The sequence below is a fragment of the Myotis brandtii genome, unplaced genomic scaffold (genome assembly GCF_000412655.1).
Source record: "Myotis brandtii unplaced genomic scaffold, ASM41265v1 scaffold157, whole genome shotgun sequence".
NCBI classification, from domain to species: Eukaryota; Metazoa; Chordata; class Mammalia; order Chiroptera; family Vespertilionidae; genus Myotis; species Myotis brandtii.
In genome coordinates, this window is record NW_005355708.1 from 4095437 (window position 1) to 4113266 (window position 17830).

The 17830-nt window shown below is 40.6% G+C and overlaps 1 protein-coding gene across 1 annotated transcript; it reads left to right on the forward strand.

Annotated features, from left to right (window-relative positions):
* The first annotated feature begins 2048 nt into the window (after positions 1 to 2048).
* On the forward strand, positions 2049 to 8254 carry KRT39 (keratin 39, type I). The gene is made up of 7 exons (XM_005861840.2): positions 2049 to 2565; positions 3402 to 3484; positions 4150 to 4306; positions 4951 to 5112; positions 5225 to 5350; positions 6664 to 6884; positions 7723 to 8254. Exons 1-7 carry the CDS (start codon positions 2125 to 2127, stop codon positions 7967 to 7969), a joined length of 1437 nt encoding a protein of 478 aa, XP_005861902.1. The 5' UTR covers positions 2049 to 2124; the 3' UTR covers positions 7970 to 8254.
* The last annotated feature ends 9576 nt before the right edge of the window (positions 8255 to 17830 follow it).

Consider the following 17830-nt stretch of genomic DNA (forward strand, 5'->3'; position numbering starts at 1 on the left):
GCATTATTTCTAAGGCACTTCGTAAATTTATTTTTTATTTAAAAATTTTAATGTTGCCATTATTGTAGGTGTTCCTCTTCCCTCCCCCTTTGCCCATCTTTTATACTTTCTTTCTGGTCACTGTCTGTGGTGTAATTGCAAATATTCTTTTCCAGTTTGGTATCTATCTTCTAATTTTGTAGGTTGTATTTTTTACCCATGCATAAGTTATTTGATGTAGACAAATTGATGTTTTTCATAGTTTCTGAAATTTGAGACATTATTTGAAAGACCTTCTGACTGTACATATGTAAAGGATTCTCCTATGTTTTCTTTTAGCCCATTTTGTAATTTCATTTTTCACATTTGAATCTTTGATCAATTTGTAATTTGTCTTACTATTAGGTATGATCCAACACCGCCTGCCCTGTACCCTTCCCCAGGGGATACAGAATTATCTCCAGACCATTGATAGTCTATCTTTTCCCCCTTGATTTTAAATGTCACATTTATCATATACTACATCCCAGTCTGTTTGGGAGTCTATTTCTAAACTGCTTATTCTATACCAACAGTCTGTCTATTTGTGCATCAATATTATTTTAATTACTGAGGTTTTAAAATATGTTTTACTATCCAAAAGGACTAGTTTCTCTGTGGCTTTTCTGTTTTAGAATTTTCCTACCTCTTCAAATTTGTTTACTTTTTCTCATAAAACTTCAGAATTATCTTGTCTAGTTGAAAAAAGTCGCATTTTGAGAGGACTGCAATAAATTCATTGGGATCTAAATTAAATTAATGTAGAAATATTTGGCGTTTTTATAATGATGAATATAGCATTTCAAGTCAAAAATATGCTATATCTTTATGTTTTTTTTCTTTATATCATTTGATATGCAGAACAATGGGTCCCCAAAGATGTTTATGCTGTAATCCCAGAACATTTGCACATGTTAGGCTATTTAGCTATGGGGAAGTAAGGTTGCTAATCAGCTGACCTTAAAATAGGAAGATTATCCTAGATGATATGAGTAGGCTCAATATAATCAGAAGGGCCCTTAAATGTGGAAGACAAAAGCAGAAGGGTCATGTGAGAAAGACTCGACTGGCCATTGCAGACTTTGAAGATGGGAGGGGGCCATAAGCCAAGGAATGTGGGCGGCCTCTAGAAACTCGAAAAGGCAAAGAAACTATCCTTTCCTAGAGCCTCTATAAAGAACTGGGAGCTAATAAATTTCTTAATAAAATGCTGAGTAAGTATTCCCGAGAAACATACCTTTCAACAGATCATACTTAAACATCAAATATAAACCAAGACCATCACAAATTTTTAGCTAATGTAATACCACAAGCAAACACTGAGCACGAAAAATGTTATCAAATGTGGGCTTTGGAAAAACCGAAAGGTAACCAGCCTCTTTTTCAAGAAATTTCTTGTTAGCAATCAAAACCTATCTGGAAAGCTAAGACAGAATCCTGACAATTGCCTTTAAAAAGAGCCTTAGTTAGGACTGTCAATTTAATCCATACTCACAGTAAAAATGGGAAAACAACTGAGTAAAACAAAGAAGAAGAAGAAAATAGGAAAATCGATTGGGCAGAACAAAATAAAATACTGATTTCTAAGTTCACACCAATAATTATTAGATAATAATGGTTTCCCTTTTCTAGAAAAGAAAGGAAAAATAAATGGTCTCATTCCTGGTCAAGGCTAATGCCAGGTGGAGAGGTCAACAAGGACTTAATGAACACAATATACTCATTCCTACTTAATAATGGATGCTGTTAGACCTGTGACGACAGTTCCTTTTGAAGAAATAATGTGAAGCTCTCAATCCAATGACAAGTAGTAGTTGTGATGGGTAATAACTTAGTAACAGCCTAAATGCACATTTTTATGAGACCAGGTAACTCTTCTCAGGCAAGTAAAAAGCAGACTAATGAGATGTTCCTATGGGATTCGACATAGCACCAGACAGGAAAACATCCTGTCTGCTATGACACTGCCTGGAGGAAAGGCTATATAAGCACTTCAAAGAGGAAAAAGCCACAAAAGGCTCAGAATTTAGACTCAGTCACAGTAGCTTGAGCTTTTGATGCAGGAGAACCACAGACTTTGAAATAAACCAAAGCTGGGCACACACTATGGATACCAAGGACTGCTCAACAACTAGTTCTTCTTCAACCCCATGCCAAGGCTGCTCTAGGATTACAAATTTTAGGATCATCTCCTCCAACACCAGCTGCCAACAACTTGAAACCAACAAATGCCAACCAACTGGCCATGTTCTGAGAACTTTCCAGTCCCAGGGCTGCCAACCCACTCCTTGCTTTTGCCCTATGCCCATCTGCTTAGTAAACAACGTCGATTGTGGCTGGTGTGGTGAAGGCATCAACAGCCATGAGAAAGAGACCATGCAAATCCTGAATGACCGCCTTGCTAACTACCTAGAAAAGGTGCGGATGCTGGAACAAGAGAACGCGGAACTGGAGTGTAAAATCCAGGAAGAGTGTAACAAAGAGCTCCCGGTCATATGTCCTGATTACCTGTCCTACTTTTCTACCATCAAGGAACTCCAGCAGAAGGTAAGATTCTTGGCAACCTGTATAATCAAGTTTTGAATTTACATTCTCCAATATCTTTATTTCCTTTTATGCTGAAAAATGTAGAATAAAAAAATGTCTTGAAGGAAATTGTCATTTTGATGCAATATTCAGAATTGTAGTTATAGTTTTTCATTTTCCAGAGATAGGCTCTGCTATTATTTTAACCAGATAACTCAGGACCAAAATGTGTTAATAACCCATTGCTGCCATTTCCTTAACAAAGGTAAGAAAACAGGGATCTGAGAAAATGAATTTTGTTTTAATAAGTTCCTAACTAGTATAATTTTTGTCCATGTTTTCCACCATCACCACTTTTTCTATCTCATGCTCATTTCTTCATCTCCCAATTTTTTAAGTACTTTCTTCCCACACCAAACCTAACTTTCCTATTCAGAGTAATATGCTGCTAATCTATGTGCTGGATTTATTCTGCTTCATTAGTTTAACAAATATTTACTGAGCATAACAAAGAGGCACCAGACATTATTCTAGGCTTAGGATACATACTGGTGAACTAAAATGTCCCTGCCCTCATGGAGTTTACATTCTGGTGGCTCATGTATGTTACACAAATTTAAGGTAGATTTCATATTTTAATAAAACATCTACGCAAATTTTTATTAAAGTAATTTTGCTTAATTTTTAGGAAAATAACAAAAACTTTGATTTTCCAAAGTTGTCCAGGCTGCCTAAGCATAGCTAGGAAAAGCCTAACTAGACTTCCCCTGTTAACTGAAATACACACCAGCCCCTTGGTTTTTAAGGAAGGGATCTTGGTGTTTGTCTCATTTGTGTGTACAACTTCTTAATTCTAGATCTTGTGTACCAAGGCTGAGAATTCCAGACTGGTCTCACAAATTGACAACACCAAACTGGCTGCTGATGACTTGAGAGCCAAGTAAGCCCACCCAGCACTGTCGTTCCTGACAGAATTCACCCCTCGCCTGGTGCTAATTCCCTCAATAAAATTATACATAAGTCTACCAACCTTCCTGCCCCGTACCATGAAGGCACTAGCCCAGAAGAGACCTTCACATTCAATAAAGCGCTAAGATTAATAACCACTCATATGTATACAGTGCTTGTATTTTCTAACATATAAACCCACCTGATTACCTTCCCAATCGTTCAGTAAAATAAGTAGGGCAAATATACTGTTACACTATTTAAAGTGAGAAAACTGTGATTTAATGGGGTTCAGTTACTTATGCAAAGGCATACAACTAGTAGTTCAAGACAGAGCCAAACCTTGGATGCAAATTCTCTTAAATCCTAATCCAATACCCTGCACTTACACTGCATCACTTCAAGGGCAGGGAGAGGAGGATAACTCCCTCATCTCAAAGAAAAGCAATGTAGCATCATCTGGCAGACTAATCTAGGAATAATAACTAAGTGGTGATGTTTATCTAATGATTTCACCTCTAAAGAGAAGAAAACCCACATGAGAAATGCAGGAAATGAGAGGCCCACAAGAAAGTGCCACAAGGCAGTCAGTTCTGCTTGGCTTGATTAACACCACCAACATTTTAATGTCTTTCACTTCATGTCTCATTTTGAAAGGTATGAAGCTGAGGTGTCCCTGCGCCAGCTAGTGGAGGCAGATGCCAACGGCCTACAGCGGATCCTGAATGCACTGACCCTGGGCAAAGCTGACCTGGAGGCACGAGTCCAATCTCTGAAGGAGGAGCTCCTTTGCCTCAAAAGCGACCATGAAAAGGTTAGAGAAAGCCCCAGCTAAGCCTCTAAAAATAGCATCGATCCCTTTGAGTTGAACTTGACGAAGGGTGCCCTCTCTAGATAGTCTTCTGTTTTTTAGCCCTGATCATAACTATTACTATTACCATTGGTTCAATGTATTTCACATCAGTTGCCTATAATACAATATCTGAAGCCTCCACTTCCGCTCCAGCTTTTCTAGGAGAAGGAAATAACCCAATTTTATTGTCCTCACAGGTTTCCCCTATTTTAGTAGACATCCCTACACAGATTCCAGGCACTACTGGTATAAGGCAATATTGGCATAAGCCCATATTGGCATCATAGAGACTATGGCCTCTCATTAAAGTCCACCTCTGTGCTGCTTCACCCCCTTATCCATCCCTGGAAATGATCTAAATTCTTTAAACCCCTGATCTTGGCAGTCAATTCCTTTTAATGTTGCACTTATTTGAACACATAGTCACATCTGAAATAGGCTTAAGTCATTTTATAGCATCGCAAAAGCACCTATGAATCATGTATTCCTTTATTGTGGGCTATAGTTCAGATGTGACTAAGCTGCATTATTGCTGTTAGACTGAAACAAGAAGGCAAAGAGGCCATCGTTCACCAAGTGACTTCACACTCTCTTTCTTTCCATAGGAAACCAATTCCTTACAGAGCCAGCTTGGGGACAGACTCAACATTGAAGTGACTGCTGCCCCCTCTGTTGACCTAAATCGGGTTCTACAAGAAATGAGATGTCAATATGAGTCTATCATGGAGACAAACCGCAGAGATGTGGAACAGTGGTTCAACACGCAGGTGGGGCGGGTAGAAAAGTCAAAACCAGTGCGCGGACATTGCCCTTGCAGGGGCCCTTCAATCAAACTTATGTTCTCCATCATAATATCCATGGTCCTTGACTATGTTTCAGATGGAGGAGCTGAACCAGCAGGTGGAGACCAGCTCTCAACAGCAGCAGTGCTGCCAGAAGGAGATCATCGAACTGAGACGAACCATGAATGCTCTGGAGGTGGAGCGGCAGGCCCAGCACCGAATGGTACCCAACAAACTGTCCAAGCCTAGCGCCATATATGGCAATAGCTCCTGACACGTGTGCTGCAATGTTTCCCAAACTGCGTCCCTCAGAACAATAGTCCCTCTGTTTGTTAAAGGGTCTATGGCCAAAAAAGGACTCTATGGTCAAGTAAGCCTGGGAAATGCTGCATTAAACAAAGGTTAAACAGGAGGCCTTCCTGCAGGCCTTTGATAAGCTGATATGTACCATGAATCTCCAAGAAGGGGAAATATGGCACTCAGCATTCCAAAACTTACTTGACTGTGGACTCCTTTTTCAAAGAATTCTCATGGCAATAGTGATCCCTGAATGCACTTTGGGAAACACTAAAAGAGAATTTTATTTTATGTAAAGCATTTTTACAAACTATCAAAATTTATAAAATAGTCTTCTGAGGGAGGTGGCATAATTATTAAGCCAATTTGACTGGTGAGAGCTAAGGTGATTTTTCCCAAGCCAAATCCAATATAAGTTTCATCTCACCAAATTTATAGGTGGAGGAGACACTACGATCCTAAGGCATTCAGTCACAAAAGAATTAAGAGTCTGAGCCAGAACTCAGGATCCCAAGTTAGAACTGATTCCACCACCTATGACTCTCTGAAGCAGGGAATATGGAAAAGCTCTGAGAGCAAGGGTATTAGGAAGACCTTCCCCAAAGCTGCTTTTGTCACCAGCTAGTCATGTGTCTGGGGGCTGCTCATTTAACCTCTTGAAGCTCAATTTTCTCATCTATAAAAATGGGGATAATCATGCAAACACTAGGTTATTAAAATATAAAATTCCATTATCCATAAAACTTAAAGAATGATAGAGCAGGAAAGGACTTTAATCATCAAAGTTTCAACTCTCATATGTTATATATAAAAAATTGATTCAATGATCAACTTACAAACTATCAAAATTTATGAAATAGTTTTCTGAGGGAGGTGGCTAAACCTGCTCACTTCCTTTTTAAGGTACAAACACTCTTAAGGTACCATAGTAATGGATTTTTAATTCCTAGGTGTGAAATAAGTTGGAGTACTTTTTTCTCATAGGTAGGAAAGTGTGGTAGGAGATTATCAAGTGATTAAGAAAGAGGAGGCCAAAAAAAAAAAGAAGAGAAAAGAAAGTAGCAAGCTTTAGCATAGTTGATAATTTTGGTTTTGGATTTAGTTGGTGAGGTGATAAGAGGGCTTGAAGATTCATTAGCATCTGTCACAAAGAAACCCCTGTTGAGAATGGTACAGATCACAAAGACCTGGGCTTAAAGGAGTCATCATTCTAAATCCTGCTTTCCTCCTGTGCGGCAGAGAGACTCGCAGGAGTGCCTGCTGGCGGAGACGGAGGCCCGCTACACAGCCCTGCTGGCCCAGATGCAGTGTCTGATCGATAACCTCGAGGCTCAGCTGGCGGAGATCCGATGTGCTCTGGAGAGGCAGAACCAAGAATACGAGATTCTGCTGGACGTCAAGTCCCAGCTGGAGTGTGAGATTGCCACCTACCGCAGCCTGCTGGAGAGCTCAGACAGCAAGTGCGTAACGTAACAACATCTTTATGAAAAAGTCACTCGCAACATGTATGTATGTATGTATGTATGTATGTACTACCACCGGCAACAGGGCAACAGTGCTTTGATCTGACCAGTGATGGGAAGCTTTGGATGAAAGGGTCCATACACTCTCTTAGGCTGTGCCATTTGGACATCCACATAGTAACCTAGTCGAGCTGAGCTCAATTCTTTTGAGGAGTTGGTGTTCCTGGTTACTTCCTTATAGGTTTTTAACTTCTTAGACTTTTAAAAATCTACCACTGGCAACAGGGCGACAGTGCTTTGATCTGACCAGTGATGGGAAGCTTTGGATGAAAGGGTCCATACACTCTCTTAGGCTGTGCCATTTGGACATCCACATAGTAACCTAGTCGAGCTGAGCTCAATTCTTTTGAGGAGTTGGTGTTCCTGGTTACTTCCTTATAGGTTTTTAACTTCTTAGACTTTTAAAAATTACTAGGGGGAAAAGTGGTTTCTTTAAAGATGAACATTCCTGGTGACTTACAGATTTTCCCCACTGAGTTGAACATCTGAATTTCATGAGATTGAACAGTACAACCCTGCTCCCTTTGGAGGAAGCTGCTTAGGCTGAAACCCTTATCCCTCTCCAGCCACTTACCCTCGATGCCAACAGCATCATGTCCATATGCACTCTTCAGCATACTTTTATAGAAGTTGTAATGTTTTTAAATTATAAGAAATTATGTAATGTTTTTAAATTGTTTTGAGTGACACGTGTTGAAAAATTAACCACCGCCATTTTTCTCCAGAGCCAGTGTTGCCTTCCCTCAGTCACAGGTACAATTCTGTTTTTGTCTAGGCTTTCCTGCAACCCGTGTGCCACTATATGTGAGCCTTCAGTTTGCACAATCATGGAATGCACAGCCCCAGTTTACACATCATCTTCAGCTCTCCAGGGGATACCCGAGCCCAGCTGCGCCTACAGAGACCTACCCCGACTACTGGCTAAAATCTTGACCATCACCAAGGAGATTAAGGATGGGAAAGTCATTTCTTCTCATGAGCATGTGCAGCCTTGCTTCATCATCAGAGCTGCCAAAGTCTAACATCCCAAGGTGATGAAAGTGGCCCTCATTCATGAAAGAGAGGCCAATTCTTGCTCCTGCCAGAAAGGTTTAAGAATTCCCCAGTCCCTTCAGGTACTTAAGTTTCTTTCTACTACAGTGGGTCCCCATTGACATTCTTCTGCTCCTGTCCCAAGTCTCTGCAGCCAACGTGATAAAAACTGACATTCTCTGGAAGCACATTTCACATTTATCTGAGGAACAAGCACTGATTTGTAAGTGCCCAGGAAGGTGACCTACATTACTGCCCACAGTGATGGGCAGGTTTCTCTTTTGTTTATTCAGGTCTTAAAATATCAAAAAATTCTATATGTGACACGGCACCAGAGTTAAGTTAGGGTTTTTCAAAATGCTGACACGCCAAGCTCAAAAGTTCGCCATCACTAGTTTAAATCCTGTTGAACTCTGTTGTCCTAAATACTGTTTACCCATGTGTACATACTTTATCTTCCCCAAGATGTTTTAAAGATGTCCATGTTCTCCAAAACTTTGGGAACCATTAGGCTCTTCAAATATTTTCACTGAAAATTGGGAACAATTATGGGGAGTGGATCGAGAGCGTTTTGAAGAAATAGCATGGATCCTCTCATTAAATGTTTGCTATCTCTCTTTCTATTCTTTAGGGAATGGGATTTGGTTCTGATGGTTTTACAAGGGACATGTAGCTGGAACGCTCAAGACATAACCCTGCTCCTCTGTCTCCCTGTGATGGGTCACTATGGAAAAATAACTTAGATGCCTGCTTCAGTCTATCCACCAGAGAGAATGGACTTAATATTCACAAACTCTGCCAGAAAGTAATCAGGAATACTTGCTCTTGCAAACACGAGGCAGTCCCAGAGTGAGAAGGTCCATTTATGTCCCCAACCCTTATCAAAGCTTCTCACAGTCGGGTCACAGAGCTTGTAGGTCATTCCCTATGAAAGTTACTTGACATTTCCAGAGGCCCTTATCAAAGCTTCTCACAGTCGGGTCACAGAGCGTCTAGGAGGTCATTCCCTATGAAAGTTACTTGACATTTCCAGAGGTTTTAGTAAATAATTCTGAGTCAAACGCAGAACAGGGAGCCAGAAAGCCTGAAGTCCTAAACTTGCCACTTCGGCCTTCATCCAATTTAATTTCCTTGTTTGTTAAATGAGGATCATGCCTACTTCACACGGATATTGTGAAGATCAAATGAAACTGTTTATGCAATGCTGCTCTGTATGCTGGAAAGCACTACATAATTGTTAGTTTTATATAAGCTTTGTTTTAGCCATGGCTCTAGACCTGTGTCATTATTATCTCAAGTTAAAATTCTTTCTCCATGAATGTATCTATCCAGTCATGATTTTGGAGTTTTAACAGTGTTTGGCTTTGTGGGGGGGCAAAGAATAGAACAAGCTCCCCTGTGACCAAGCCCACAATTGTAGTCAATAAAGCATTTTTGAAGTCTTAGGATATGTATCAGGTATCAGTTGATGACTGATGCCCACATCAAAGACAAAAGCATTAACTCACAGCTCAGCAATCCACTTCCTCCACACAAGCAGCAACTTACACTAAGCAAGTGGAATGCAGAACTCCCAGGGTGATCTCTTTTCTATCAATAATTTCTCTCTCATCTGAACGCCCAGGTTAGCCCTGGTAGCACCTCACTGAATACTATCTCAGATGGAGGGTGGAAATGTGGAAAGAGCATGAGACTTGGACTCAGAAACCTGAGGGCAGAGTCACAACCGAGCCGGTGTGGGTGACCCTGAATAAAAGGGACATAACAACTTGGGCCCTGCCTCCCGTGCGGCTGGAAGGATTAAATGGGATACTGATGGTGAAAGGGTTTTGTAAGCTGTAAAGTGCTCTGTGGAAGGCAGTTTATTCCCTAATTTGAAAGCCGGGTGTATGTCATTTCCTTCCATGCCATCTTCCTTTGTGTTGGTTCAGTGATGGTCCCTGGTGGACCCCATACATACCATCAACAAACTGGGAAGCCAACTGGTGAGAGGCCAGAGCTGCTCAGTCTGCTCTGAGTTTTAATTCCAATAAGACTTAGGGTTTAGGAACCTCGCTGGGCTCAGACTAACCTCAGGCTGATGGAGCGCCATTGTCAATCTATCCCAGAAATAGCACATCTTCCTCCCACTCGGCAAAGTATCCCACATGCCTTCCATAATAAAAATAAACTACAGAATGCATAGTAAAGAAGGGGTCTGACTACTCAGGTGCACAGATTCTTTAAGTGTTTTCTCTATGTAAGGAATGTAAAACCATCTGCTAGACGTTGTATATGAGTAGTCAAACCTTGTAAAGGCAATGAGGGGTCCAGATTTTTACCAGGAAGCTAAATCAGTATCCTATGCAGCCACAGGAGGGAGTTAAAGGTGGTTTTTTTTATATACACAGGTCAGCAAAGGTCAGCAGCTAGCATAGAAAAGGAGCTGGTGGAGAGGGAAATGAAGGAGTCAATACAAGTATAATTTTAGCACAGCCCAAAAGACAAGCATGAATCAAGAAACACCATGGTCCCTGGAGCCTGAGTTCAAATCCCACCACTGCTTCTTCACTGTGAGACCTCAAGTGGGTTATTGAACCTTTCTGAACATGGCTTTCCCCATCGGCAAAACAGGGATATTAGTAATAACTACCATCAGATCATTGTGAGAATTAAATAAACTAAAGCATGTAAAGTACTTAGAGGAGTATCTGGCAAACAGCACATATTCAATATACACTGAGTGGCCAGATTATTATGACCGGCCAGATTATTATGACCACCCCATCAGTACTTCATTGACACTTCCAAAAATACTGAATACTGAAAACTTCCTAAGCAAATACTCTCAAGGTTTTATTATTATTATTACTTGCATAACTAATTCACTTCATTGTACTGATGGGGTGGTCATAATAATCTGGCCGGTCATAATAATCTGGCCACTCAGTGTATGTTAGTTATTCTTATAAATATTGCCATTATTAATATAAATGTAACACCAGTGTGAGCCTCCTTGGGAGACAAGTGCTATAGAGTACAATAATGCCATTAATAATAATAATAATAATAATAATAATAATAATGGCTGCGGTGTGCTGAGCATCTCCCATTATCAGACCCTGTGCGGCAGAGCCTTTCACATCGCAGCCTCTCATCCTCAGCACAGCCCCACAAGGCAGCTCTTTTTATTCCTCTCTCCATACAATGAAAGGAAACCTCAGACAGAGCAAATGGCTTTCCCAGAGCTAGATAGTGACAGAGCCAGGACTCAAACCCAGATCTCTCTGACCCCCACCCTCATGCTCTTAACCACTCGGCCAAGTTACAGACACTTGAAACCAAGGCATCCGTGAGTCCCAGTCCTGGAAGGCAGCTGTGATGCCAGGTTCCTTCCTCCAAGCCCACGAAGTCCTAGTGAGACACTCACCGAGCACTGACTCCATGGAGCCAGGTGGGCTCTTGTTTGCTTGTCTTGGATAGAGAAGGGATATCAGCACCCATTTGTATTCATAAACAAGGAAATATATTTTCTCTATGTTTTGTCTTTTTTCATGTTGACTCCACCTTCATATGAGAGCTGGTTTAAACCCCTTCGAACACAGGGGTAACGTTACTTCTACTTCTCTCTTCCCCTCCGTCTCTCACCCATTCACTGCACCCCCATCCTTATACATGGCCCATGACCTCTCCATCCTCATCCTCCAAGATCAATCCATCATTTTCTGCTTAGAAGAGGCTGCCCAAAGATTTTCCTCAAGAGTTCGGTCAGTTGTAACCCCTCACCTTACTTCCCACCGGAATTTCTCTACTCAGCCCAGAAACCACCTACAGCCAAATCCCCTGGGGAGCTTGTAAAATCCAGATTCTTGAGCCCTACCCCAGACCTCCCACACTGCCATCTCCAGGTGTGGGGCCCGGAAATTCAAATTTTAACAAAATCCTCAGCTAAAGCATTTGTGCTGAATTAAAAGCCACTGCTTTCTAATTGGTTTAAAGATCTGGATGACTCGATGCCTTTTTAAGGTTCTTTTAGGTTCTGACATTAGCTTGACAGATGACCACACTTGCAGATGATTCTTCCCCTACATGCCTAATCACCTCTTTATAAAGTGGGGGTGGTTAATCAATAAGTTAATAATTATTACAAACTAATTTAATCCTCACAACACCACCATGAAGTAGCTACTATTAATATTTACATTTAAAAGATAAGAAAACTAACAGAGAAGTCAAATGATTTGCCCAATGCCACACAAAAATTAGACTGAATTTTAAGTACTTTGATTTCCTTAGCAAGGTCAAAAAATGTGCCTGATACATTATATAACCTGTCTCCAAGAACAGAAGCAGTATTTTTATCCATAGTCACAATGCTGTACAGCAGTTCTCTAGATTAGAACTTACTCATTTTTCATAACTGAGACTTCAAACCCCTTGATTAGCAACACTTCCTTATCCCCTCCCTTAAGCCCCCATTAACCACTACTCTATTCCTTATTTCTATGTGTTTGTATGTTTTTAGATATATCATGTAAGTGGAATCATGCATTATTATCTTCCTGTAACTGGCTTATTTCACTTAGCATAATGTCCTCAAGGTTCATCCTTACCTACTTGATATCCATGGCCATTAGAGAAGCAACTTAACTCTACTTACCCAACAGACCTAGCGAGAGAGACCATACTTTGGGCTGAATTTCTCCAAATCCCTATAGTTGGTTGTAGAGAACTGCCTATCCCCAACTTGTATGCAATAGTAGAAAGGTCTTCTTTCTGCACCCCAAATGGGGAATAGGTGTTTGTCAGCTCATGTTCCACTGACCCATCAGATAAAAAATAACTGTGCCGCCCCTCACTGCCACTCTCCGAGAATCCACCCCCTTCTCACCTGTACCCCCAGCAAAACTTTTGTGGGTGCAGAGAGAAGTCTCAAAGTGGAAAGCATATAAAAATTACAACCCATTTAAGAGAACTTAATAACTTGAGGGAAAGAAGACTAGGATGAAAATTCAGAACAAGTGTCTTCTACTAAGGCATTAGGAAGAGCCAGAAAAGAACTTTGGCCATCTCTGGTCAAGAAGCAAAATCACATGCTGACTAAGAACAGAGACTTGAAGCTAGACCAGCTGGGTCTGATTCCTGGCCCTGCCACCTCTTGGTGGGAGATCTTGGGCAAGTTACCCAACCTTTCTATCTCCACTTCCTCATCTTTAAAATGAGGCTATTAATAGCATATACTTCATAAGGTTGACATTAATTAATGCATGCAAAGCTCTTAGAGTATGCCTGGCACCCAATAACACTGCAAGTATGATTTCATTGTGCTGCTCTGAGAGGCTTACATTCCATTGGCAAAACAATCACACTCAAGCTATAGAAGTATTTCACTAGAGGTCACAATGGCCAAGGTCACACTAAGCCATTCTGATAAGAATAGAACATTTCTTTTTTTTTTACTTTATTACTTATTTTTTAATAAAAATTGTATATACTTGAAGTATTTTTGATATACGTATACACAATGAAATGATTACCACATATAGGTTCAACTCTTCTCCCATCTAAGCCAACTCTTCCATTTTCCAGAATGCTATGGAATTCAGTTGGAAAAAACTTCCCCATAATATATCAACCTTCACACTCTGTAGCAGCCAATAGGACAAAGATGGCCAAGAGAAGTGAGAACAATTTGAAGGCAGCCCTTTAAATAGGATCACTTTTGTGGAGAACAAAAATGACAAGGCAGTTCAGACAGGACTGGTGGCCCTTCTACAATACCTGTTTCCCTTGTCTCTCCTGGCCCCAATGTTCCTGGAGTTAGGAGATGGGCTCAGTAGGGAAAGCATCAAGAAGGCTCCTACAAAACTCTCAGAGTTAACATAGTACAGCCAACACATAACCAAAGCCATTAGTTATATGCAGAAACCACAGTACCTCCTAGGACCACAAGTACAAAGAGTAATGTTTCTCCTATTCAATTAAAAATCGATTGACTATTGTGCCTCGGACACTGTGTAAGTGCTTTACATGACTTACCTGACTCAATCCTCACAACAACCCTATAATACTATTGTTATTCCCACTTTACTAATAAGCTGCCAGTCGCTATGACGTGCACTGACCACCACAGGACAGACACTCAACACAGGAGCTGCCCCCTGGTGGTCAGTGAGCTCCCACAGTCAACCTTCCGTGGCCCCTCCCCCCTTGGGGCTGCCCCCTCCCCATAGGCCCCGATCACTGGCCAAGCCAAGGGACCCTACCCATGCACGAATTCATGCACCGGGTCTCTAGTATAGGATAAGATTAACAGGAGAAAGGGCCATAGGCTAGGATATGGGAAGCAACTCCCCATCCCCAACACCTTTGCATAAAAGCTACAAATTGTTGAAGAGTAGTAATCAGAAGAGACATCATCTGTATTTGGTTTACACAGTAAAATGTACAAGATATAATGTTTGTGAATTCAGGGGAAAACAGACAAAATAAGAAAAGAGGAAGAAACAAAATAGGTATGCTCTTGTGGCCACAGAGTAAGATGATCCAAGAGGTCATTTGGAGCTCACCCAAACAGAGGAGAATCTAGTTCAGTGGGACTACATTGCAGGCATCATGTCCACTACCCCAGTTACAGCACCATCTCTTCATACTAACGATATGAAGCTTATGTAGTAAACAGCAATTAGTGATGAAGAAGCCCGTGGTTCAGATAGCTCTACCTGAGAGGAAGGTCAATGGAGGAGTTCAAGAGCTGAGGACAGAGGATGAGATTAGGAAGGAGATAGGCTTGGCTCATAATAAAAGACAAATATTCACATTGCCCTAACCATGGTAACTGTTTGCCCTAGATCTTTGTTTTATGTAATTTTATACTTTTCAATAAAAATCACTTGAGAAATGTTTAATTAAATGTGATTTATATTCTACAAATTTTCAAGGTATATTATATAAATTAATTTCCAAATAATAAAAAAATCTGCCTATAATTTGATTATGCAGGGTTGATAAAATATAGTCACTATAACTATCTTTGCTGTTATGTTGATAATCAAAAATTCGTATTAAAATACATACATTTTTAAATGACATCGAAAAATTTTCTATTCACCATAATTTAATCTGCAGGGGGAGGGGTGCTGAATCACTAGAGCTCCTATTTTTATGTCACACACAGACACTTGCTATATTAATTTTCTATTTCCACTGTAATAAATTACTATAAATTTGGTGGCTCAAAACAAATTTATTCTCTTACAGTTCTCTATTTCAGAAGCCTGACATGCATCTCACTGGACTAAAATCAAGGTGTCAGCAGAGCTGAGTCCCTTCCTGGAGGTCCTAGAGGAGAATCTGTTTCCTTGCCTTTCCCAGTTTCTGGGGCTGCTCACACCCTTTGGCTTGTGTCCCCCTTCCATCTTCAAAATCAACAATCTCATCCCTCTGAACTCTGCCTTCATCCTTCTCCCTCCCTGACTAACTCTTCTACCTCTTTCTTCTACTTTTAAAGACACCTGTGATTATATTGGGCCCACATGAGTAATTCAAGCTACTATCCCTACTTTAAGGGCAGCTTATTAGCAACCTTAATTCTCTCTGCAACCTTTATTCTCCTTTGCCATGTAACATACATATTCACAAATTCTAAGTATTAGGAGATGGACATCAAGGGGACATTATTCTGCCTACCATACTCACCTACAATTAAACCAAAGAAAATTGAGAGAGAAAGAAAGAGAGAGAGGTCATGAATTATCTCCATAAAACACCAAAACCAAAACTGGAGATTGATGCATACATAATGAAGTCATGAGTATTTAAATCCACCAACCAATCAGGTTTCCCTGTTGTACTTCAAGCCTCAGGGAACACAACTGATGTAAAGATAATATATATTAAGGCTTACACCTTAACTAATAGTTTGAAGATGTAAACATACTCCACCACCTTCTGGGGGCCATCTTTTTATAGCAACAATAACAACAATTAACATTTACTGAGTACAGTGGGGCCTTGACTTACCAGTTTAATTCGTTCCGAGCTCGTTAAGGAGCTCGTTAACTCAAATTACTCTATCAATTCAATGCAAAAAATCTGCCGAGAGACAGCTGGTATCTCAAAAAACTCATTAGTCGGACACTCGTAAGTCAAGGCCCCACTGTACTTCCCAAGTGCCAAAGTGTTCAGCGCTCTCTGTGTGCATTTTCTGCACAACTACTCATTTTACCAATGCAGAACCTAGGCATGAGCCGCTCATACATACCCGAGCCGCATGGATAGTTATGGTCAGAGCCACGATTCAAAGCCAGGACTGTGCGACGAGACCCTGCACTTTTAACCATCATGCAAAACTGCCTCTTCCTTTTTTAACCAATATACACTTTGCAAGAATTTATTCCCTAATTGAGAGAAAGTAATAAATAGGAAAATAAGTCAGAAGACTATCACACAAATATAGAAAGGAGCAACCTAGAAAGAAATCTGCAAAGATACTGTAAATACACATTAAGTCACCATAAGCCCCATGGATAAAATGTGAAGCCAATGTTATGTAGGGCTGGGTTCCATGGCACCTCTGCTACTGACTCACTGGACAACCTTAGGCAAGTCCTTCTCCTTTCACTGCTTTAATTCTTTCATCTATAAAACAGTGTCCATCATAGTAGTTACTTGTTCATAAAACCAGTTAAGAGCCTTGAACAAGAGATTACATTAGCAAAATACATGATTACTCCTGTCTACATGCATATTCACTAGGATATGCATCAAACACGTGCAGTTTCAGACAGCATAATAAACACTGTTTATGATATAATCCTGTAGAATAGACAAATGTGACATATACAGAACATGGATGCCATAAAAATAAGTTTAATTTTATTACAATGTCTTCTTTTTCTTGGCAGAAGAGTAACGTTTGCTTTTCCTCTAATATCCCTGCATACTTTACTAAATCATTCTTCTACAAAAAATAATTTTAAAAAACATCACAGTCTGTCACCTGGACAGGTGCAATAAGCTCCCAGCTGATCCCCACATTTACTCTTTCTCTTACGCATTCCTCACAAGCCAGCCAGGGTTATCTTTTTAAAACACGACCAAGGCACAGCAACCCACTGCTTAAAATCTTTCTGTGGTCTCCCACGGCTCTTAGGTTGAAGATCAAAATACTTAGAAGAGTTGAGACAGCCTGGGACATCCAGCACCTAAATGCATTACTTGATTCATCTCATCCTACTTTCCCCCTTGCTCTCTAGGCTGCAGCCACTTAGATTAAGTATTCAATAAGAATTTGAACAAATAGATGAATGGATGGTTGGATGAAAGACTGACTGACTGAATGAAAAGGTGAACAATACATTAAGGTTTTTTTAAAATAGCAAGCAATATTTTGGTGAACCAAGAAAATAAATGGTTAGATTTCAGGCACCAACAACTTTCAAGTGGGTAAGACCCCTGGAGTCAAAACCTTCCCCTTCACTGACCCAGACGCCACATGAACTACACTGGGCTAAAGGTAAAACCTCCCAGGACAAGATTTCAGCAAATTGCATGAGATGATGTCTCAGCAAACCAAAACCAGTTACTCAAAATGTCTCCTGAAATGGCAAAAGAAAGCAACACCCAGAGAGCACTGAAGCTAACGTGCGGTTAATTCAAGGATTATCAATGACAACAGCCCTTTCATAAAGGATTTACTTGATTACCTATCATGTTATTCGGATTAAGATGATAATGAGGAGGGGGAAAAAAGAGTGAGATCACTTCAGTCTTGCACTAGCACTCCCCACCCACTCATGGGGATCGGTTTTTCTTCCGTGGGCTCAAATGAACATGATCACCCCAACAGGCCTGGTGATGCGCCAAAGGTA